Below are 25,014 nucleotides of genomic sequence, written 5' to 3' on the forward strand. Positions count from 1 at the left end.
AGAGAAGGTTGAGAGGCGACCTTGTGGCTGCCTATAAGTTCATCATGGGGGCGCAGAAGGGAATTGGTGAGGCTTTACTCACCAAGGTGCCCCTGGGGGTCACAAGAAATAATGGCCATAAGCTAGCAGAGAGCAGATTTAGACTGGACATTAGGAAGAACTTCTTCACAGTTAGTGGCCAAAATCTGGAATGGGCTCCCAAGGGAGGTGGTGCTCTCCCCTACCCTGGGGGGTCTTCAAGAGGAGGTTAGATAGGCATCTGGCTGGAGTCATCTGAACCCAGCACTTTCCTGCCTATGCAGGGGGTCGGACTCAATGATCTATTGAGGTCCCTTCTGACCCTAATATCTATGAATCGATGATTCATTTTGGACCTTTTAACAGGTCTCCCAATTTGATTCGGATTTGGAGAGTCAGGTTGAATCTCTGAATTGAATCGGCTACCAACGCTTCACATAGCCCTAATGGCTGGCCCTGCAGGACAAACTGGGTCCATGGACCTGTGCCCCACTCGTCACCCTGCAATCCTGGATCCATTGCACTCACCACTTGCCCAGCCAGTTCAGGACTGCACCGCATGCAGTGCCCATTGGGGGTTGATCCAGGGCTCATGCCACATGGGGCACCCACTCAAACTGGTCTGGGACCAACTCTGGACATAATGCCTGCCCTGGAACAGTCAGGACGGGGCACAGGCAGGGAGGACACATGCTGCCTGAGTCCCAGACTGGCTGGAGAGGGTGCTGTGTGTGGTACGTGTCCCAGACCATGTTGGGTGGGTGCTGCATGTCCCAAAGCAGCTGGAGGTGGGGGGGTGGTTACAGGGTCTATGTCGCATGTAGGTCAGCTCCAAACCTAAGGGTAGCACCATGGTCTGGATGCTGAGGCTCCATGGGCTGGATCTGGCCAGCAACGAAGCCCTCAAGGTCTCTGTCAAGGAAGCAGTGCTGATGTGGCACACTATTCAAAGGGGGTTAGTGGAGCCTTGAAAGGCCTGTTCCAGACTGACAGTCATGCTGGGAGGCTGCTGCCTGTGGGTATATATCACTGGGGTTTAGCTTTGGGCTGTGTCCTGAGGAAGAGCAGCACAAGCTGCAGAATGGGCTGGGCAAAAGAGCTTCTGCTTTAATTTCAGCAGCCTTCTGAGGGCACTCCATGGTCTGGAACAGCCAGGATCTGTATTTCAGAGGCACCACCCCTCCTGCCTCTATCACAGTACTGGAGCTTGCAAAGGGTCTGTGTAGGCCTGTGTATTCTGGCTTTACATTAGTCTGCGGTGAGAGAAGTGTTACCCCTTTTTAACACACTCCCCTGCATCTTCTCAGCAGGTTCTTAGAAATACAAGGCTTCTCTCTCTAGAGCCTGAGACATGAGGAACAAATAGCTCCATGTCTACATGTCCCTCCCCTGACTCTGCCATGCACTATGAGGAGACTGATTCAAGGATCCTGCAATTTAGAGAATCTAAGAAAAGAGATGGAAGAACCCTGTTAGGTACCTGCCTATGTACCTGGCTTCCTACGTAGGGCTTCATTAAATTTAAGTTTTACAAGCTGGGATTGTCTCAGGAAAACAAACACTTTGCAATTGGTTTAACTAGAGCTGACCCCTATATTTTGAATGTATATCAATACCTACATCCGACTTCCCCAGTACATCTATAAAGGACTGAACCAAAATCTCAGACCCACCTCTTTGTGGGATTTTGCCATCTCAATCTGGATATGGATTTGGTAGTATGGATTTAAATCTGTTTCTACTGCTTTAATTGGAAGTGGAAAGATATAGGATGTGGAGAAGGAGGAAGACACTAGCCTTAGAGCATGGGATCTCAGCAGTCAAGGTTTAATGTGAAATACTTCTTGGCATAACCTCAGCCTCACAAGGGCATGGTAAATATTTCACATTTGCACTGATTAAAAAATGTCAAATATTTTCAAAGCACTTTGAGAAATGCACAAATTCAAAAGAAAGCAGAGGCACAGGCTCTACTGACAGAGCTACAGGGTTCTTTTCAAATTATGCTATGTAGCAGGTTAGTTATTCAACAACTTATTTCCCCCTTGCAAACAGCTCCTGTGCAATGGAGTTGATGCAGGAACAAGCTGAAGTCCTAGATTTTATCCAGTCCAACAGCACCACCCAGGGGAGGATGAGCACAATCCACTCTCTTCCACTGTCTTTTTTTCTCTTAGATAAGAATTCTTTACTGTCTGGTCTACATACAGTTTCTATGCCAAGATGACTATGTTGGTTAGAGTGGAGATATTTTTTTACTGACATAGTTATGCCAATTCAATGCTTAATGTAGGCAGAGTTCTAATGGTGTAATAGAAATAATTTTCTATTAAAAATGAAATATGTCATACCACCAGCACATTTGAACTAACGAAATTGCATTCAGGTCCACCAGAGTTGTACTTCTTTAACTTTGCCGGTATCGTTAAAACAGTATAAGCATGTAAACAAGGTTCAACTGACCAATAGGTTTATCTAACAAATCCATTCACTATGCCTTCTTAGCATAGTAGTGGAAGGCTTGCTTCTCTCCTTGACCATACTGGTATTTTCCCCTTTTAAATTTTAACTGCACAAATGTACAAAATCATACATACATATGTATGTGTATATGCACATATGTATGTATACATTTAGGAAATGCTTTACTGTCTCACCAATGCACATTGAATCAGGCTTCTATTCTAACCCTGCAGATTGTGAGTCTGATAAAACTCTGGAAAATACTTGATGGAAGAAATGAGTATGATCTTGGTTCTCCCAAGACTTCTTCTTAATGCAGTAGTCTAAATTCAGCACAAAATACTAGTGAATAGCTCCGATATGAGGTACAAGAATCAATCTGTGCCAACCTGATTTTCTTGTAGTACTTCATTTAGTTGCTATTCCTTTAACCTCAGAATCTTGTTCACAATACTATAACTTGTTAAAAGATGAGAATTACTTTATTTTCCATTTTACTTCAATAGGACTTGGATATATAAAATCTCAAGAAAGTTTTTTAAAATCCCAGCCTTAATGCTTATGATGCTTGTAGCATGAAGACCAATTACTTCTAAAATGTGGTCCACTGGGTACATGCAATCAGTTCCAGGCCCTAATGATTCAAACACCCTACTTCAGTTGGAACAGGGGCATCACAGCTGACTGTTCAACAAAAAGTCATGCAGACAACCACTCAAATGACACTGAAACAATTTATTTTCCTCTTTCAAAGGTGGGCACAAGCTGGGGACACCTGCTCCAATGATGGCTGTGAGAAATGCCTATTGATGATAGCCTTCATATCCCTGAGGTAGTTTGTTGTTTCAAATGATGCAAGAAGAGGTCATAATAAAGTAAGGTACCCCATGCTCCACACAGTGCAAAATTTTCACATATTGTCCACTACAGAATTCTTTGAGAGATTGTTCAGTGATCTGGCTATTCATACTCCACCTCAGGTTGAGGCACTACAACAAAATATTCTTTACAATGAAGTTGCAGTGGACATAATGCAAGGCAGTTACAGTAGCTTAAGCAAGCACAGAGGTCGAAGTCAAGGGCTCTATGTGCCTGCTGAAAGATCTACAAAGCAATTCTATGACAGATAGTGGTGTCCCAGGGGAGCGCGGGGGGCTCCCCAGCGTGCTTAGCAGCAGACCTGGAAGTGGACCAGAAGCACTTCCAGGTCTGCTGGAGAGCGTGCTGGGCCTCCCCGTACCCCCTCCCGGCTTAGCGACAGGTGCCTCCTGCATCTGCACCTGGGGTCCCCATATGGCTGATCACCGAGCCAGGGTGGCACGGGGGGAGGACCCCCAGTGCACTCCCCAGCAGATCCAGAAGTGGACTGGAAATACCGCCGGTCCACTCCTGGGTTTGCCGCCGAGCACGTGGGGGGACCCCCCACCTTCCTGTGGGACACTCTATCTGCCCCAGCATCGCAGCATTCACGAGCCGCTCTGGTACTTTGCGGTATGTAGAAAAAACATTTAAAACTCTGTATGTCCAAATCGTTGATTCTCTGAATTGGCATTGAATCTTCAGATTTGGATTTGGCCGAATCGAATCGGGGACAGCAATCTGAATCAATTAATTGAATCACCATCTCCGATTTGGGCCAAATCCAAATCCGAATCAAATAGGGCCCGCTTTGCACACCCCTAATGAACAGCTTTTTCAGCTATGAGATTGTCGCAATAGATTGCAGTTCCATAACATTAGATTTCTTTTTCACTTTTTTTTCTGTAAGAATTTGGTGAGACAGGTTATTTAAAAACCAGCCTATATCCTGATGGTCCTCAGGCCATCGCATGTATCGACTCCTTTGCATGAAGACTCTAACTGGTTTGTATTTCATCAACTGATACTGAGAAAGTGACCCAACCACCACCACAATGAGGACATCTTTCAGATCACAGAAGTATCTGCTTTGGGCAAAATTTAAGGCTTCCACGCACCACCCATCCTTGAGAAACTGCCTTGTCACAATGCAGATTGTCTTTCTGCTGTTCCAAATAGCGTCACGGATATTACTAATATGATCTTCCCCTGGCAGAAAATCTCTTTCTTCAAAGCACAAAGTGAATCTGTTTTTGTCAGAATACTGAGAATCCAGGTGCTTTAGTAAAGAATTCTGAACCCATTCAAAGTCTTTTCTGCTGTAGCATAGATAGGCATCATATATATATGCACTTGCATCTGGTGCTTGACGAAGGTCATCTACCAAAATTCTCTTAATTTTCTTATACCAGACAAAACAAGTCCCCCGAAGGTGAATAAAAACGATGACAGCTGTTATGAACATTACCAGAACAACCGAGGTGAAGATGAACACTGCAAACTGTAGAGGCTTCAGGATTTCATCTTCATTACAACCGTCAAATAACAATAAAGAGAGTGGAACCCCTGCAAAAGCAGGTGGGTGTACACAATATATGTCATCCTGTGAACCAGCTAAAGTCGTATTGGTTGTATTTAACCACAACAGCAGGTTGCTTAAAGTGCAATCACAGAAGTACCTGTTGTGTGTTATATCCAGGATGCTCAAAGTCATGAAGACACCAGGGTCAGGAGAAAGAAGCTGGTTTCCAGATATGTTAAGGTTCTTCAGGCTCTCAGGAAAAACACCAGGAGAGAGGTAAAACAACAGGTTGGAGGCTAGGTTGAGTCTGTTTAGTGATGCTAGGCCCCTAAATATATCCTGTGGAAGAGTAGTAAGGTAGTTGTTGTTCAGGTGAAGGACCTGAAGTTTGGAAAGTTCCCAGAACACATCCAGACATAAATTTCTGTCCCACACAAGCTTTATCATATTTTCTCCAAGATCCAAGTAGATTAACTGGCTGTTTGCCATAACATTATCAGGTTTTACACAGTATGAAAAACGATTTTGTTTTAAAAAGATATACTGAATATCTGGAATTTGGGAAAGAATGTACAAGTCACCCAAGTTTTCCAACCTGTTTTTTTCCAAGTCAAGGTACATGGCAGCTATTGTTCGGTATCTTACAGATACTAACTTATTTTCTCCTAAATAAGCAGTGGTCAGGGTTGGGAGAGAAGGAATTATTTTAATAGCATTATCACGGAGATTCACCATCTTTAATCTTAGTAGGTCCTTGAATGAATTCTCCCTAATCGCCCCAATATGATTTTTTTGCAAATCGATAATGGCTACATTATGAAGCCCCCCAAAAGTGAAATCATACAGCTCCCCCAGAAGGTTATATGATAGATTGAGAAAGTTTAGCTTTCCCAGGCCAAAAAATGCTCCCTTTTGGATCTGATTTATCTTGTTGTTGTAAAGGTTCAGCCATTCCAAATCAGTGAGTTTTTGAAAAACACCAGGGTTGAGAGAGAAAATAAAACCCTGTGAAATATCAAGCAAACGAAGGCCACTTCTTGCTAGCCCTGCAAATGTGGAGTTGTCTGGATCTTTGATATTCACAAACCCAAATCCCGCACCCATTATGTGGTGGTCGAGTTTCAGAAAAGTAATTGACGTTCCCTCTACAGCTGTGCTGAAGTTTTGCACTATATCTACATGCCAGCCATTGCTACCAACATCCAGTGTGTCCAGGTTAATATTTCTTAAAGGATTTCCACATTTGGCCCAGTCCACTGAACTTGAGTAATATAAATGATTAGAATTGAGACTAAATATTAAAGAGGTTTTTCCTTGGAAGCTATCAAGGTTTCCTTCACACAAGATCTGTATCCAGTTGTATTTCAGGTTCACCCTTTTCAAGGATTTTAGATTGTAAAACAAGGGATGAGGACGAAGGCTCGTGATCCTGTTTGAAGAAAGATCCAAATCTTCTAAAGAAATCAAATCTTGAAAATAGTTGTCTTGCAGAATGTAATCCCCAAGAGCATTGCCAAAGAGCCGGAGAACAGTTAAATTTGATAAACTCACAAAAGCATCAGGATCCAGATAAAGATGCCTATTGGCTCCTAAATCTAAAACTTGAAGGTTTGGCAGGTTCTCAAAAGCTGCTTTCCCTATTGTAACACTATGGGTAAACTGTAATCCTATTTCTAAAAGCAGTAACTGCTCTAGAAGAGGGAAGGAGTTTGCATTCACTTGCTTGATGTTATTGAAACTTAGCAGAAATTTAACAGTGTCACTGGGGACAAGTGGAATCTCTGTGAGGTTGCAGAAATAATACATGGAAATTTGGTGTTTTGAAAAGCAGCTCGTTGATGCAAAGATTTCTCTTGCTAACAATGATGTTCCTATGAGAAGTATTAACTCCTGATGTAATATCATGATGCTGCATGGAAAAAAGAATAAGAAACTTGTGAGAACAAAATAAAAACTAGCTGTCTAATTAATAAAGTGCTGGAGCAAATTTTTAATATTACAGAATGAAAGACCCAGGCCAAGATAGTCAGACATGACTAGTGATTTTGGGTGCCTCTGTTTTTGGAGTGTCCAGCCTGGAAACTCTTAAAAGGACCTGATGTTCAGTAGATGGGTGTTCAGAGGATGACAAGTGTCAGTTCTCTGAAAAATCAAGCTCACTTTAAGGCAGTCAGAAATCATTAGTCATTTATGAAAACTGTGGGCCAAAGTCATACTACTCATGGGTCAATGTTAGTGGAATAGCTTGAAAACTCATTCCTCAAGCAGAGTAGAGCAAACTTTTTTTCAGTACTGTGAATGGTGTATTCTAGGGCACAGGTGCTCAACCCCTGATTCGCAGGCCAGATCTAGCCCACAGAGCTGCATGATGTGGCCTACCAGACTCTGTAAGGGTCCAGAAACCTGGTTGGGAGTGTGGGGGGTGGAGTGGTGCTCCCCACTGCCAAAATTCCAGGCCTCACAGGTCAGATGGCATGGTCCTACATGTGGAATCCCATGGTACATGCTGGGCTGGAGCTGGGGTGAGGAAGTAGGACCTGATCTGGCACACATGGGGCCAGGCTGGATATGGGGGGAGGGGATGGGGGGGTACAGTTTGGTGTGTGCAGGGCTGGGGGTGGGGCCAGAAAGCTAGGGACCTATCTGATGTGTACAGGGCCAGGGTTGGGGTGGTGGAGCCTGAGCTGGCATGTGGAGAATGGGATGGAGCAGTGCAGTAGTAGTCAATCCAACATGTAAAGGATCAGGCCCCAGCCCCATATTGGGCTCATAGACTAGATCCGGAGCCCACAGATCCACCCCACACCACTCATCCAGCTGGTAGGGCCAGAAGGTTGGGCACTACTGCTCTAGGGCTTTGGGTTAATGCAAATATTGTACTAGTCACCTGCTCTTCTGAACAGTATGTGGACTGCTACATTCCCTCTTCCCCTCCAAGCTCATTCCTATGGTGGCGAGGTCAGATCATTCCCACGGCCACTATGAGAGGTGTAACAATAGGGCTAGGGGTTGGGCTGTGGCAGGAGCCAGTTTTTTTCTGTCCCAGCTGCTCTGGTTGCATCAGCTTAGTAACAGCATGGCAGTGATGACCAGTGCAAAGCTGTCTCAGAGACAAGGCATGGCTAGAATAGTACAAGGGGAAAGGTGGGTAAGTACCCTTTTTGGAGCAGTCCTGGTATGTCCAGTCATCAGGCAAGTTACTCGGAGCTTTCAGTGCTGTAACAGAACAGTCTGGTTCAATCCCGATGCCTTGAGAAGGAAAACCTCATGTAATATTTAAGAACATACTTACCTGGCTGGACTCATTTGAGTCCCGTTTTTGTTTTTAGGGTGAGTGGTTTTGTTTGTGTTTTTGGGTTGTTCTCCCGCCCTGGCGGGGGGTCGGGCTAGAAGATCTATTAGGTCCCTTCCGACCCTGAAACTATGAAACTATGAAACATAAGCAGTGCCATACTGGGTCAAACTAATGGTCCATCTTGTCCAGAGTCCTGTCTCTGATAATGGCAGAAATGGATGCTATAGAGGGAGAGCACTGAACTGGCCATCTCTAGAGCGATCTATCCCCTATTCAATACCCTCCCTAGCACCCATCATTTATTGGTTTGGAGATGCCAGAGGAAACATCTCCAACATTCTGTCCAATAGTCATTAATAGATCTATCATCCATTAATTTTTCCAGTCCCTTTTTGAACCTGGCTATGCTATCTGCCACCACCACCTTCTGTAACAACGAATTCCACAAGTTAACTATACATTCCCTAAAAAAGTACTTTCTCTTGTTACTTTTAAACCTGCCACTTACTAATTTCTGTGGGTGCCCCCTAGTTCTAGTAGTCTAAAACTTGGGGAACAGCAGTTTCTTGTTAATTTGGTCTAACTTTCATGATTTTATAGACCTCTATCATACTCCCCCCTCAGCCTTCTCCTTTCCAAACTGAAGAGTCTTAGCCTTTTTAGTCTCTCCTGCTATGGAAACTGCTCTAAACCCCTGATCATTTTGGTTACCTTTTCAAATTTTACTATATCCTCTTTGAGATGTGGGGACCACAATTGCACACAGTATTCAAGATGTAGGTGCACCACGGATTTGTGTAATGGCACAAGGATATTCTTTGTTTTGCTTTCAATTCCCTTCTCAGTGATGCCCAACATTTTATTGGCTTTTTTGATTGCTGCTGCACATTGACCTGATGTTTTTGGAGAACTATCTACAATGACTCCACAGTTTCTTTCCTAAATTGTAACCACTAGCTCAGAGTCCAGCATTGTGTACATATAGTCATGGTTATTTTTCCCCAGGTGCATTACCTGGCACTTGTCAACACTGAAGTTTATCTCCCATTTTTTGGCCCACTCAGCTTGGTTAGATCTTTCTGCAGCTCCTCTGTCAGCTCAGGACATGACTACCCAGAATAATTTAGTATCAGGTGAAAACTTGGAGAGCCTCGGAGGCTGTTTCAGTAATGGGAAGTTGCTTTTTAGTGAGAGTGATGTTTTAAAAGCATAGAAAAACAAGGCTGATGAGGGTGGCAGTGAATAAATAAACAGCTCTGAAAGAATGTTTCTCTAGTGTAGATGAAGCTGCAAGTGTTCACACATACAGTATTAGTATCACGGATTTACTATGCAGGGTAAATTTACGTTTTCTAGCTTATATTCTGTAAGAAGGCTACATTTGATATTGCTTTACAGAGTTCAGGCTTTATAATTGACGGGATCACCGCATGCATGCCCCCCCATCCCTGTCTCCAGCAGTCATGCATGCATACACACCAGCCAGCCGCATCTGGGCCTCCAAGCCCTCGTGCAGACCAGCCCCGGGCCACACCGCAAACTCTTTAAATTGTGTTTGCAAAGTGCATATCACAATGGCCTCAGGTGACTTCTCTTTTTATTCCCTCAAAACACTACAAAATTTGCAAGCACTAAGCAAACTGTGAAAATGCTTCCAGTTCTACAGATCTGCATAAAAGCATAGTCTTGAATTATTATTTACTCTAAAAGCAATGTTTCTGGGCCATCTGCACCGTTAGTGAAACTGTACAGTCAATCGATAATAATAATAATTAATGGGATTAACCTATTTAATTGCTGGCTCAGAGCCCATATTTTTCTACATGAAATGGATTTACTTAGCAGCTACTGACAAGCAGGGAATTAGCTCAACAACAACTTACACTTATTAAGTTTGAACATATTACGCTGTAGGGTACAAAAATTCTCACTCTGGTTGTCAGCCAGGAAATCATTTCAGCAAATACTTTTTATAAAGGAGAGGCAGATGGCTGCAGTCTTAGTAAATATTTATTAAACAAAGGGCACAGAGGAGAATTTTAGTGCTGACAATTTGTTCTGGACTGTACAATGCACAGGAAATAAAGGTAGTTCCTGCTCTGAAGTGATCGCAATTTGAGAGCGAGACTTGCAGATGACAGACTGCAGGGAGAAATCCAGACTGAGAACAAATTTCTAAAACTATACAGCAGTGAGGTGTATTCATTGCATTAATCATCTCATGAATGCGATGATTAATGCAATGAATACACCTCACTGCTGTTAGAGCCAAGCAATGCTTTGGTGTGAAGCTGTTAGAGAATGGAGAAAAATGGGGGAAATTTTGAAAGGAGGAAAAATCTCTTTGACATCAAAAAAACTTCCCAACCTGTTCAGAGTCTGGTTCATTATCCAATCTGCCATAAGGCAGAGAAAGTAAGGAGATAAAAAGAGATCATTATCAGAACATACATCTTTTTGAGGGGTAAGGAGCCAGTATTGATCCCCCAACAGTACAGAGCTGCTCTGCCCCTTCCTTGCAGTAGCTCCAGCTCTGGCAGGCTCATATGCCAGAGCTGGAGCAACCTAAATGGAACCTAAATGGAGTTAATTGACAGTGTTTCTCTAACACCACCTAATATGGAAGCCAGAAAAAGAATACATTCACAAACTGCACCTCCAGAAAGGTAATATACATTTCATCCAGTGCACCAAATACCCTGATGGAAAATATGTAGGAGAAACCAAAACAACTGTGCACCAGAATGAATGCACACCGTAAATCTATCAAAAGACAAGAACACCCAATGACCTGTGCGGGGCACACTTCTCACAAGAAAACCACTCTCTCTCTCCAATCTCTCAGTTCTAGTCCTCAGAGGGAATCTACAAAATAGCTTTTACAGACGAGCCCACGAACTTCATTTCATCAACCTACTGGATACAAAAAGTTATGGACTAAATATAGACATTGGATTTATGACACATAACCTGCCTAACCTCCAATTCCCCAGATGAACCCTCCATTTTTTACCAGCTATTTTCATAGTTTCATAGTTTCAGGGTCGGAAGGGACCTAATAGATCTTCTAGCCCGACCCCCGCCAGGGCGGGAGAACAACCAAAAAAAAAAAAAGTTGGTTCCAGCTCCTAGCCGCCCTAACTGTGAAGTAGTTTTTTCGGATGTCCAATCTGTACCTCCTCTCCATCAACTTGTGCCCATTACTCCTTGTTATGCCAGCGGGGGCTAGGGGAAACAGCGTCTCCCCCAAACCCTTCTGGTTCCCCCTAGTGAGTTTATAGACGGTCACCAGGTCCCCCCTCAGCCTTCTCTTGTGGAGGCTGAATAGGTTCAAGTCCCGCAGTCTCTCACTGTAGGGTCTGCCCTGTTGTCCCCGGATCATGCGGGTGGCCCTCCTCTGGACCCTCTCCATGTTGTCCACATCCCTCCTGAAATGGGGCGCACAGAACTGGACACAATACTCCAGCTGCGGCCTGACCAGCGTCGCATAGAGGGGGAGGATCACCTCCCTGGCTCTACTCGAGATGCACCTGTGGATGCACGACAAGGTCCGGTTAGCCCTGCCAACCATGACCTCGCATTGTCGGCCCATGTTCATCTTGGAGTCAATAATGACACCAAGATCCCTTTCCGCCTCCGTGCTCTCAAGTAGGGAGTTCCCCATCGTATAAGTGTGCTGCTGGTTCCTACTACCCAAGTGCAGCACCCTGCACTTGTCCGTATTGAAACGCATCCTGTTCCTGTCTGCCCACCCCTGTAACCTATCCAGATCCTTCTGCAATCTCTCTCTCCCTGCTAGCGTGCTCACCTCCCCCCAAATTTTGGTGTCATCAGCGAATTTAAACAGGTTGGAACATTTAAACAAGGGAATTTTAATTCCCTTCCCCTCACCCTCCTCTCTCTCATCCTTTGACTACAGCTACTTTCATTCCCCCTTCTACCCTCACCTGTCTCTCACCTACTGACCACCTCAATTTACATCTTAGCTGACTGGCTTTCTTGCATACTTACTGGCCTCTGGCTGCTTTACCACCCCATCCAGGAAGAGCACAGACCATTTGCAGACACTTCCTCAGCCTGCCAAAAGGAGTTTGTTCCTGAAAGCTTGCTAAGAAGAATTTTTACAACTATTTGAGTTGGTCTAACGAAAGATATCAAATTTACCCAAAGAACCTTGTCATTCACAAATTAATACCATTTATTCATGAAAGAAACCTGGGCTGTTTGTTGCCAGAACAAGTATGCCAGACAATCTAAAACACTCTGAAACTTCCAGAAATTTTAAGTGCATGACAGCATCATCTTTATCCCACTAGGAAGTTGAAAAGCAGGCATGAGCATGGGAATGGCTTATCTACACATAGACCATGCACTGCTTTAACCATACTGATAGTGCTATGATCCTCCTTGTGTGGACATGCTGTACCTTATGGCTTGCACCTACACTGCAAGAGGAGCAAGTTATTTCAATATATGGCACCTTTTCACTGGCATGCCTGAGTTCACATTAAGGCTTACAGTTAGTTACATTTAGTTCTGTCAAAACAAGCTCATCATTAACTGAGGGAGTTACCCAGCAGAATTTCCAAATGCAGAGGAGGTTTCCTTCTTTACTATTGAAGTATTAACAAGAACTCATCCTCCATCTTTACAGGTGCAGTGCTGTCTGGCCAAGGATGTAGTGAACACTGTCTTTACTGACAGAGCAATGCCAACCACACCAATGGCTCTAACCATAATTTCTTCTTATTTACAAAGTTGTTCAAGACCAGAAGCAAGCCAACTGTTCATTCTGGCTTCAGAAAAGTCTGATGAAAAGACGTGGAATTTGTAACTTAAGAAACAAATCTATCTGTAGGTTCTAATGTGTCCCTCATTGCCATCATATCTGAGCAATCAAGATGTTTTGGGGATAAACACTTTTGTACCTAATTATTCTTGCAGAAATCTTCAGTGTACTCCCCCAATTTCTTGGCTACCTATTAATACCAGGAGATAAAGGATGGCATAAGTGGTGAATGTATTATTGAAAACCATGGTCTTATGAGTTCTAAGACTGCAAGATTTAGCTATTTGAGTTATAATTTTTTAATTATACCTTTTCCCCCTCCCTGCAGTCAAGAAGGAAATAAAGAAAAGAAGCAGTATATGTTTTGGGAATAGAGCAGCCCAAGAGGATCCATGGGCCTATTCTTTGGTGAGCAATGTGAACCTACATATGTACACAGGTTTCATCTCAACCTTCTGGTTCCAACCTCTGAATTCCCACTCAGACGGATGTCTACATGTTCATTAATTAGTTACTGTGCAGTAGCACCAGTGCATAGTTATTTTGTGACACTGCACATTAGCTTAATAACACTGCACAGTAGGCTGTTAGCACAGTTTTTAACCGGCATGCTACTACACAGTGTTATTAGGTTAATGCACAGTAAGCATCTCATGTAGATGTGCCCAGATAGTATTAAAGCACAGATCAGCGTTACCCAAAACCACCTAAAACAGGCTTACTCTACTCTTCTGACATGCTTTTAAAACTCATTTTAGCTATATCAGTGGCAAAAGGAAGGAAACACGTTTGATTAAGTTAGTTTTGGATAGGCTTTGTAGTTTTAAGTTAAACACATCTTAGACTGTAATGTCCCCCAGCATGGTAGGAAGGAAGCACACTTCCTACTTGTAATTTATGGTGAATTTTACAGTCTCTCAGGACCTTTGTAGCACTGATACCCACCTACTGAATGGCATCAGCTGAATGAAGAAACCATGTTTATGGGAGGAGGGAAGGAACAAGGAGGACTTGTCTACACAGGGCAAATTGTGGGCGAGTCCTTTTTCCTGAGAGTTCCCATGTAAACAAGCCCTAGGAGAAGTTGAAGTGATGGCTATTGTAATCCACAGAGCCAAGGGACTCACCACTCCCTTTCTGAAACAAGAGGAAAATGCCATTTGGAGTTAAAAGAAAAAATGCATATTTTTAACCAAAGTGTTTTAAAAAAAAAAAAGTCGTGAGCTGTTTAAAGGCAATACCAGCAGTTTTGGCCAAGTGTCATGCTGTTACTAAAGTTAATTAGATCAAGAAAGGATGTTGCCATCCTGCTTGGCTTCAAGATGTTCCTGCTGGAAATTGAGAATGTTTGCTGATCCTCTTCAGAACTGGGAAGTAAGCTGAGGGAAGTGCCAGGGAGATGCTGCAGTTTCACAGAGCTTGTATTGCAAATACATGGTGGTCTTTTCTGTTGATTCAGCACTCAGCAGCGTGTTTGCCTGCTGAATGTTATGCTCCCTGACAGCTTACCCTGGTCTCCAACTCTGCGCTGACTGCCAGCGGACCCAGATCCTCAGGCAGGGATGTGCCAGGACAGTGCCCACTCTACTGAGAAAGGATCTTTGTTGCTATATCCTACTGGCTCTGTCTTGAGAAACAAACATTCTAATAAAAGTGAAATGGGAAGCCCAAGTGCTTCTCTGTCTACATCCTATAAATAAAGATAAAAGGGGACTAAGACAAGGGCAATGTCATTGGAGGGGTCTACTCCTGACTACCAGACCAGGAAGATCAGGTGGATGATGCTTTTTTTTAACTACTAGCAATCATCCAAAACACAGCAGTTGATGTAATGAGGGATCTTAATTATCCAAAGGGCATACCTATATGTGCGCTTTAATGCACAGAAACCTATTTTATTGTGCATTAAAGCATCACATCAAGAACTGTGCTAATACACTAATGTGCAGTAAAAAATAGGCTACTGTGCATTAGCTATCATTAAAAAGCATGTGCTTTCATTACTGTACAGTAGAGCAACCTAATGTGCATTTTATTTAGTACCTCACATTAGAGGTACTAAGTTTAATGTGCATTAGGAAAAGCGCGTTAATGAATGTGTAGACATGCCCAGAAATCTGATGTCAGAGTAGCAGACAGTCCAACAAATTCTTGAAGACAACTTTTTGCTACAAAAGGTAGAAAAAGGTACTAAAGAGAGATTCTTTGGGATTTTATACTAAGTGTTAGGAAGAACTAGCTGAGAATATGAAGGGAAACTGGGTTACAGTGGGTGCGTCTAAATGAGATATTACATCACTATAGCAACATGCTATTGTGGTGTAGCATTGGTGGGCACAAACTGACACCACAGTTACATCGCCATTGAGACACACTCCCTTGCTACAATGTATTGCTACCGCCACATGGTGGCTAAAAATAACTATGTGTTGCCAGAGTGATGCAGTAATGGCTGTTACTAGTACTTCCTTTAGGAAATCCTAAATAACAGCACAGTATTTCCCATTAGTACTCAAGGAAGTACTAAATGATGGTGCAGTAACAATGGCGCCATAGGGGCCCATTGATTATGAAATGACAAAGTTCATGGTTGTTAGAAAGGGAAGGAGGGAGAAAAGCAGAACACAAACAGAAGATTTCAAAACCTCGGACTTGAACAAAACCCAGAGAATTGGTATGCAAGAACTTAAGCAAAAAAGGAAATAGGTGAGTTAGCAATCTCTTAAAGGAACAATTAAGGGCAGAAGTACAAAAAGTCCCCATGCAAGGGAAAGACAGGAAGTATAGCAAGTGACCAATTTGACTAAATCACGAGATCTTTAATGACCTGAAAATCAAAAAAAGGAGACTAGGTCAAGTTACTAAGGATGAGTATAGAAAAATAGCAGGAACAAAGTCAGAAAGGTCAAGGCACAAGATGAGATATAGTTAGCAAGGGATATAAAGGGCAGCAAGGAAGACCAAAGAAAGAACTGGCCCACTACTCAACCAAGGGATAGCTAATTTCAAGTGACACTGATAAAGCCAAAATATTTAATGCCTTTTGTGTTTCAGTCTCTTATCATAAAAGGTTCACTTTGTGATAAGATGGCTAACACAGTTAGCATAGTTGGCAAGGAAGTAAGAACCCAGGCTATAATAGGAAAGGAACAGATAGAGACCACTTGAGCAAAGCCAAGGTTTTCAGATTGGCTGATCCTGATTAAATTTATCTAGGGGACTGGCTGCAGCAACCTGGAAGCTCTTAGCAGTTACCTTTGAGAATGCGTGCAGGATGGGCAAGTTTCTAGAAAACAGAAAAGCAGCACACACACATTTAAAAAAATGTGGCAAGAAGAACCCAGGGAATTACAGACCAGTCAGCCTAACTTCAGTTTCCACAAAGATGAAAAGTTATGTTTTGATTTTTTTTCCCAGTAAGCACCTAGGATATAATAAGTTAATATGGAACAGCCAATGTGGACTGGCCAAAGGCAAATCATAACAAAACAACCTCCTTTTTTTGTATGGCAGGACAATGTGGATGGAAAAGGAGCAGGAGATGTCTATATCTAGGGACCTACTGAAACTGATTTTCACAGAAACTGCAATTTTGGCAGGTTCCCTAACCTGCCCCCCCCCCCCCCCCCCCCCCCCCGCCCTCATGGCTGCTGTGGCCCAGCTGTGAAGCCCACTGGGGGGGTGGGGGGCGCTTCTGGCACAGTGAGATGGCTGCTACCTGTGCCAATCAGTGGTGAGGGGTGGGGGCTGCATGATGGAAAGTCCTCCCAGCCAATCTATGGTGAGGGGCAGGGCCACCAGGGCCCCTTGGCCAGAGGCATGGGAGGGCCTACTGCACTCAGCCTGGAAAATAGCTTCTGGCTCCTCAATCTGCATGCAAAAATTGGCCTGCAGCTGCCTCGATTTCGGTAGTTACTTTGCACTTATTCCAGCATGGATAAGTGCAAAGTAGGTATGTATAATCAACTGCATACCCACAACATGGGAGCACCTTGCTAGACAGCAGTTCTGCAGAAAAGGATCTGGGCAATTTAATGAGTAAAAAACTGGACACGAGTCAACTTTGTCATACTATTGCAATAAAAAGTAAACTCCTTACTGGGATGTAGAAATAGGCATGTCATATCTAAAAACATGTGAAGTAATCTTTCCACTCTACTTAGCACTAATACGGTTTCAGCTGGAGTACTGTTTTGGGCACTATAGTTAAAGAAACATGTGGAACCATTAGAGGGAGTGCAGAGGAGAGAAACAAAAAATAATCATACGTCTAGAAAACATGGCCTATGGTAGGACTGAAAAAAATAGTTCGGTTGTTTAGGCTAGAGTAGAGCAGATCAGGAAGAGACATGAAAACAGTCCTTGAATATGTAAAGGGCAGCTCCAAAGAAGCAGCCAATAAGCAGTTCTCCATATCCAGTTGGGACAGGACAAGTAGTAATGGGTTTAAATTGCAGCAAGGCAGAGTTAGATAAAACATTACAATATTTTTCTAACTGTTAGGATAGTGAAGATCTGGAATAGATTATCCAGAGAGGCTGTGGAACTGCTGTCCTTGGAGATTTTTAAGAAGAGATTAGATAAACTTTTATCAGAAACAGTTTAGGTGCAGCTGATCCTGCCACAGGACAGAGGAACAGACCAAATGACCTCTGGTGGTCCCTTCTGGCTCTGTATTTTTATGACACTGTATAAAAGCATTAGAAAACACAAGATATGGTACCCGTATTCAAAAATGGGAGAAAGAGTGACCCTAATAATTACAGACCATGCAAGGTCTTAGAGCAGATCTTGAAGGAAAGAATAATTAAAGATATGGAAGTAAATAGAATATTGGACAAAACATGTCAGTTTATCCAAGATGACCAATGTAATATCCTTCCATAAGAAGATAAGTGACTTCTTAAACCAGGGCAGTGCAGTGAACCAAATCTATCTAGATTTAAGCAAAGCTTCTGATGCTGTTCCTCATAGGAAATTATTAGCTACACTGGAGAGACTGGGAATCAATGAGATGGCCCTACTGGGGTGTGCACGGGTGGGCGAGGATGGAGCACCACCACACAGCATCCTGAGCTGCCCGGTCAGACACGGAGGCGGGGGAAGCCCACTCCGCATCCAGCCACTCACCCTTTCCCCGCCTTGCTCAGTGGCCAGGGGGTACATTGTTCTGTGTCCGGCCGCCAGGGTGGTACAACAATGCAAAAAGGTTGAAAACCCCTGATGTATAATAGCAGCGAACAAAGTTTTCGGGCAGTGGGCCAGAATGACCCAGTTGCAGCATAGTGTGATCAAAGACCACAACCACCAAGTGTTGCAAAAGCCTCTTGGCTCCAAGCCATATCCAATGGTTCTGGCCAAAGGGCCATACGTTGCCAACCCCTGCTCTATAACACTAATTTGCAACCTTTGTGCAGAAGCTAAATGTGTGTTATGAAACTTATGAATGGTGTTAAAATAGGGGAAGGAAATTATATTACAAAATAATTTTGTTATTTGAAGCAATAGAAATGGTATGAAATTTAATGGCATGAAGTGCTAATCATGCACTTAAGAATTAATAACAAGAACAACACTTGATCTAGAAAAAAAAAGGCAATTATGGGAAGAAAAGCAATGTTCTTGTGTCTTATTGTGGTCAGGCTGGAACATACTGACTTTTACTAACCAAGATGTAACTGAGTTAGCCTTTCCTCAAATGATCTCTCATCTGTGACTCAGCTCCTTCTACACTACTTCCCTTAGCCTTGCTTATGATAACTTGGCCTAACAAACTTAATGCAGCCTAAGAACTACTAAAACGACTATCATACAAGTTAAAAGGATTTAAACTCAACACCAAGGTCAACACTATCCCCATGGTAGGACTGAAAGGCAACTTTATCTCCATTTGGGAAATGTCTAGTAATCCTAAACCCTGAGAGTCATTTTCCACATTGCTTTCTGATAGGAAGGAATTTGTTTCCCCTTGTGAATGCTTTTTGGGTAGCTGTGCTTTTGTTTTTCATCTTCTTCCAAAGTTCTGGACATTGGCCACAGCTAAAGGTGAAAGTTTTGACTGGGGTGCACTGGTGCTCTTCTCAGTACTTAAATGCTGCTCAGGTATGTGCCTAGAGGATCTTGTTCTTCAGCTTAGGGTCCAACTGATTACCCAGTTTGGGTTAAGATAGGAATTTTCCCACAGGTCAGGCTGGCAAGAACTGTGGATGTTTTTGCCTTCATCTGTAGTGCGGGCAGTCTTAGAAACATAGCAAATGAGGGTTGGAAAGGACCTCAGGAGGTCATCTAGTCCAACGCGCTGCTCAAAAGCAGGACCATCCCCAACTAGATCATCAGTCTTCTTTCTGGGATCATCTGAACACATAAGGTATACTCTATTTAACTACACAGCCTTGGGACTGAAAAAGTCTATGCACTTATCCAGAACATGCACTAATCCAAACCTAATGCTTAATGAATACACCGCACTCTCAATGCTCTGGTATTACCAGCCCCAAAACTGACTAGTTTTAGGGCTTCTGATAGGTTGGGGCTGTTCTTAGAAGCCTGGAAAATGTGCCAATTTCATGGCTGTGAACTCTCACTTTCAAGTCTTCTAATAGCGGATCTTAGCCTGCTTTTCTTTCACTGTTTTGGGGGAAGTTAAACAGTTACAATTAGTTACGAAGTAGTGAGTTACAGTTACTATGTACTTACAGTTTTAGTCAGTTAGTTAGGACTCACTTAAAAAGACCAATTAAGTTACAAAGTAGGCAAAAGTGGGGCTATGAATGTAACAAAATCACAGAAGAGTAGGGCTGAGAGGGATCTCTCAGGAGATCTTCTAGTCCAACCCTCTGCTCTAACCCATTTTAGACACATGTGCATCTAATCTGTGCTTCAAAGCTCCCAAGGATGGAGATGCCAAAGCCTCCCTAGGCATGCAGATTTATAGCTGACTAGCACTTGTTACCATGTAAGAAACAGATAAAAAAATGGTGTTGGCTTTGTCTTAATCAAGTTACGCACATATCCAATATGCATATAGGTGGAATACGCTGTATTAAATTAGCAAGTTTACCACCACTGCAGCGACAGGGCATTGGCAGTTACCTGTAGTACCTCGTGAAAAAACACAAAAAACAAAAAACAAAACCCCACCAACCTCCCCCCTCAAAAAAACCCAAACAAAAACACCCAACAAGGGACTTTGTGGCTTTCATGTGAGGGGCCTCAGTGCATGATTTTTAGGACTCCTTGGATAATGGCTGCCAGAGAACATGAATGGACTGGACATGATGGCCCAGGAGGCCCCTTCCAGTCTGATGTTCCTATGTATGCTCCAAAGTGCATTTGTGCAAAACTGCCTTTGACAGGATCATAAGAGACAACTCTACGTGCTAGAAGCCTACAAAGAAAATAAGCCTTCCAACCCTACTGTCAGCTTGAAAGATTTTTCTTCAGCTTTGATACAATGCTAGAAGCCTTGCTGATGGCCCAGCAGAAGGTGAGTTCTCACCCTAATGCTACCTGAATGCTCCTATACATCTAGTTTTTGTGCCAAATGCTGAGGATTGTTCCAGAGGGTGCATGCACTCCTCACTGAAAACGGAAAATGGGGGAAACGGATCAAATAATTTGTGGGTGGGTTTTTCAATTAAAAATAATAATAAAAAAAAAAACAAGCAAAAAACAAACCAAAGCCTGTGGGACAGACATTCCCTTCTTTCCTATACATGCATATACATACATAACATGTGCTGAAGATGCCTAAAGAGAGAATCTCTCAGCTGCTGGTCTGCAAAGACTTTCTTCTTTAGCTAAAGGTTTTATTTTCCAAACAGATTTAATCAAACCAGTGCTGGTTTGCTTGTTTGTGTACTTTAATATCTACTTGAAAACCCCAGCTTCCGCTGGGAAATGTATATGGTCAGGCAACCCCAACAGAACAATTTTTAAAAACTGATCTAAAAGTAAATGCACAAGATTTGGTATCCCCCCCCCCCTCTCAAATCAGTGTTTGAACAGATTTAAAATTTGACAAACTCTGGATTTTGAAATCACTGAGTTCCCTTGAAAGTGACTTGTATAGTTTTAAATCTGTATCCTCAAAGGTTTAACATTTTATGCAGATCTCACTTTAAAGAGTCCACTCCCAACTTTTCTTTATTTAAATAGATTTCTGTTGAGTTCTCTCCCTTCTCCATTGTCTTCCACCATAATCTAAACATTGTGAAATGAGTTAGTGCATGTGCAGAATTTTGTTTATAAAAGTTGTGAATGTGACGGGCTGGCTGGCAGTGACTTAGCCCAGGGGTTTTGAAAGGGCAAAAGATGATTGGAGGACTTGGGATTCCCTTTCCTCACCAATCAGGCCCCAGAGACTCACCCTCCATGTTCCCTGATTGGCCCCTTGGGTCACCTGGAGGGGGATAAAAGGGGCAGCACAGCTGACTCAGAGGAGAGACCAGCAAGGGATCATGAGGAAGGAGCTTCAAAGAGCTGAGCCAGCAGGGTGGGAGTAGTTGCCCCAGATGAGCCTGAAGGAGCAGGACCTGCAGGCAGCAGTTGGACCTTCAGCAGCGTGGAGTGCAGCCGGCAGGAGAGGCTCCCTGCTGGGCTCCAGGATCCCCTATGAGTGGCTGTGGCCAGCAGGAGAGGCTTCCCTGCTCCAGCAAGGATCTGAGCAGTGACCTGAGAGGTTCCCAGCTCTATTTCTAGCTTCTCCAAAAAGAGGTCAGGCAGCCTGACGTGAGGTCAGGGCTCTAGGAAGGTCAAGACCCCTAGCAGCATAGCACCATTCCAACACTGGTGGCTGTGTGACAGCGTTTCTGCCTACCACATGTAACAGTCTAGTTCAAGTCCCAGCTGGGGTGAATGAAGTAACAGGGAGAAATTCTTGTTGCATTGTCTTCCCCCCTGCCTTTCTCCTCCTCCAGGTACCTAGGCCCTATATTCCTTGTTATTGGACATTCTGTATTTTGTGCCTTTTATATTTCCCCAGCCAGTATTGTTTGTTTTGCTGTTTGTGTTTTTATATTTTGTTAACTCTGTCTTTTGTCAACTGGATGAATATGTCTATGATGGTAAGTGCTTAACTTTTGTTGAACCCTACCCCCTTCGGGCATTGTAGTATCCCCTATACCCCCTAGTTTATACTGGTTATGTTCCCAGTACTGTTCTCTCATTAAAAGGTATATGGTTAAGTCCCCAGTGGTGGTCTGGCTCTGCTCTATAGGGGAAGGAGAGTCCCTACACCTCCCACAGCGCTTGTGCACCTGCTTTGATCCCTTCAATTGGAGAGGGGGTACCTCTTGGAGTACCGCCCAGGTTACATGAAGATTTGTGTATGCACAGCTGATCAATTCTGCTTGAAAAAAATTTGATTAATAACTGTTCTATCCTGGTATGGTATACATCCCTTTGAGCCATCTCATCCTGGCTTTCATGGTTGGCTCTCTGTAGCCCTTCTTCCTTGGGAGCTCTTCTCCCCACTGCTTGTAGGGCCAGACTGCCTGATCTCAGGCACTGGTCTTATGTAGCTTCCAAAGCCCCACACCTTCTGGTCAGGTGGCTCTCTAGCTATGCACAGGGGTTTTCAGTTTGGGCCTGATGACCAGCTTGTCTTTCCCTGCTGTGGCTTAGCTCTGCAGCTCGTAGCTTCCACTTCTAGGCTGCCTAGATTTTTGCATCTTAGCTGCTTGCTGTGAAGCAACTAGCTCCAGGACAGTTTTCTCCCCAGTGGAAACTCCTATCCTGTTTTTACTGGGCTGTCTGCTTTTTGGCAGCTAGCCTGCTTCCTGGCTGCCAGCCCCCATATGACAAGCTCTATCTGCTGTTTTCTTCTTATAGTAACAGGGGCCTTTGGCTCCTTGTTACGACAGCCAAGTCCACTATGGACAACTGTATTTAGAAATCTTAGGAATTCAAATGCTCAGACACTGCATTGACAGCAACCCTAAGTATTCCAAAAAATGGATGACAGATCCCTGCTCTGATTGCAAGCTGTTCTGAAGAATGGACTGGATGACACCAGTCATGTAACCTCGGAAGATAATGGATCAAAGCAGGGGGACACCATGGAGGAAAGGAGAACTGAAATAGTATTAAATAAATTTATCAAATTCTACAGTGTACAGAGATAATGTGATGACTGCATCCATGACAATATGCCATAAACCACCCCAGGAAAATGTGGAAGATGGCCAGGCTCACAAAACTTGAATTGAACTCAATCCTAAATCCCAGTTATTTTACTTCCCCAGAACATTAAAGCCACTCCCACTCCTTGTAGCACTACCTATTCAATCTCTTCTTGCTATTCAGTGTAGGACTGGAGCATCACTCCTATTTGAAGAAATCAGATCTAAAGAAGAACCAGGAAATGTTTATTCTACAAGTCTGACTGCGCAGCAGGGAAAGATTCTGGAGCTTCATGACAGAGGCTGACAATACAATGGTTATATATAATTAAGAGCCTGTAAAATTTTGTAGAGATTACATTATATGAGACGTAATCGGTCTCTTGTAATTGGTTGGTAAGGCTACCGACAAGGATATTGTGCATAATGTTTATTTAGACCATAGTAACTCCTTGGAAAACTGCCATCTACAGTAAAAGCCATGGCCTTAGCTTGGCTAGATAAAAAGTGTTGTTGGTCAGTGCTGTTGCCTCATGATAATTTACATGACTGCTTTCATTTGATTAAACTCGAATGATTTATTTATTCATGAAAAAAGGAACTTGAATACTACTTCTCCCTGCCATCTGTCAGGATGGAGATATTAGTGTTGGCCAAAGATATAGTATATGATGGAGTTGAGGTTCACCTCAGGCATATCTACAAAGAACTGCAACCTGAAAATATACTGGTTTTAAAAAAGGTTTATATCACTTGACAAATGTCATCTCTAGCTCTCTCCTTCAACTGCTGAACTTCAGCTCCCATATGACACTTTCCACCCATTAATCTCAAAGCACTTATAAAGAAGAGAAAAGATCATGGTTCCTATTACACCTATGGGAAAACTGAGACAGAGAGACATTACATGACTTACATAAGACTAGAGAGTAGCAGATATGTTGCAATTAGCAACAGGTTTGAGAGGAAGGAAATCAGATACCTGATCCACTTCTTTCCCACTATGTAGATTTCTAATATTTTTTTAAGATCTGTATTATCCCCTTGAATTAATAACCTGTATAAGGAAATAGCATCTTAGAAAATAGACAGATTAAGCCATCTCCTCTTATTTTAGCTACTTAACATAATGTAGCCTCCACCAGTTAGGGGAGCTGAAGTTGAATGAATGTAAGGGATCATCTCTGTCTGCTTGTTCTTAATAGCTGTTGTAGTTTAGAGTAGGTCCCTGGGAACTGCCCACCATTTAGACATTGCTCCTCTCCACACCACTGACACTTCCATGTCCAGAGGAGCTAGTTCTGCTGGTTTTTGCAGGTAAGGACTCCCCCACAGCAGGGATATTGCTGTGTTGGCCAGATCCAGCCAGTTTGCAGCACCTTTGCCTTGCCAGGTGCTCACAGTAGCTGATGAAGGGGGGAGGTAATCTGCCTGGTGCTTTTGAAGCACTTTGCAAACATTAACGACTATATTTTATTGCATACAGCAAGCACCAATGCTCCTTTCCCCTCAAAATCAACCCCCGTCCCACCTTGGGTTTCATATATAAAGCAGGGAAGCTGATTTTCTGCCTGGGGTATAAACACCCTGCTTTGATTCCAGCTCCATTGTGCAGCAGCTGTTGCATTACTCTTCAAGCAGCTGATGGAGTCAGTTGACTTAATGCATCATTGTTCTTCACTCCACAGACATTAACAACCATCTCTCCATTTTAATAGTCCTGATGTTCCATTAATCATGCTAACCAGTCTTTGGGCAGTTTTGCTGTCTATTAGATGCTCCTGGTCTCTTTCCTCCTGTTTGACAGTCCTGGGAACACTTTAACTCTTTTCAAAGTCATAGACCCATCCCTGGAGACCAGTCTTCAGCAGCAGCTAGGGTTTTTAGTTAAGCAGTTTTTAATCTTTTAGTATTTTTAGTCTTTAGTTAAGCAGGAAAGGGAGGGTGA

At 43.2% G+C, this 25,014-nt stretch overlaps 1 protein-coding gene across 12 annotated transcripts in view; it reads right to left on the minus strand.

The window, feature by feature from the left end:
• Positions 1 to 25,014, minus strand: part of TLR5 (toll like receptor 5) — a 41,321-nt gene that overhangs the window by 8,824 nt on the left and 7,483 nt on the right. For 2 of the 12 annotated variants that reach the window (XM_006029187.3, XM_014522507.2), the window contains exons 3-4: positions 8,018 to 8,077; positions 4,056 to 6,770 (exon numbers count right to left, since the gene is read on the minus strand). The exons of 4 other annotated variants lie outside the window; for them this stretch is intronic. In XM_006029187.3, coding sequence (XP_006029249.1) covers positions 4,181 to 6,766 — 2,586 coding nt within the window. In that variant the 5' untranslated portion in view covers positions 6,767 to 6,770; positions 8,018 to 8,077 and the 3' untranslated portion in view covers positions 4,056 to 4,180. 6 more of the 12 variants (XM_014522506.2, XM_025210640.1, XM_025210638.1 and 3 more) reach the window with 4 other exon arrangements.

The sequence above is a fragment of the Alligator sinensis genome, unplaced genomic scaffold, assembly GCF_000455745.1.
Source record: "Alligator sinensis unplaced genomic scaffold, ASM45574v1 scaffold266_1, whole genome shotgun sequence".
NCBI classification, from domain to species: domain Eukaryota; kingdom Metazoa; phylum Chordata; order Crocodylia; family Alligatoridae; genus Alligator; species Alligator sinensis.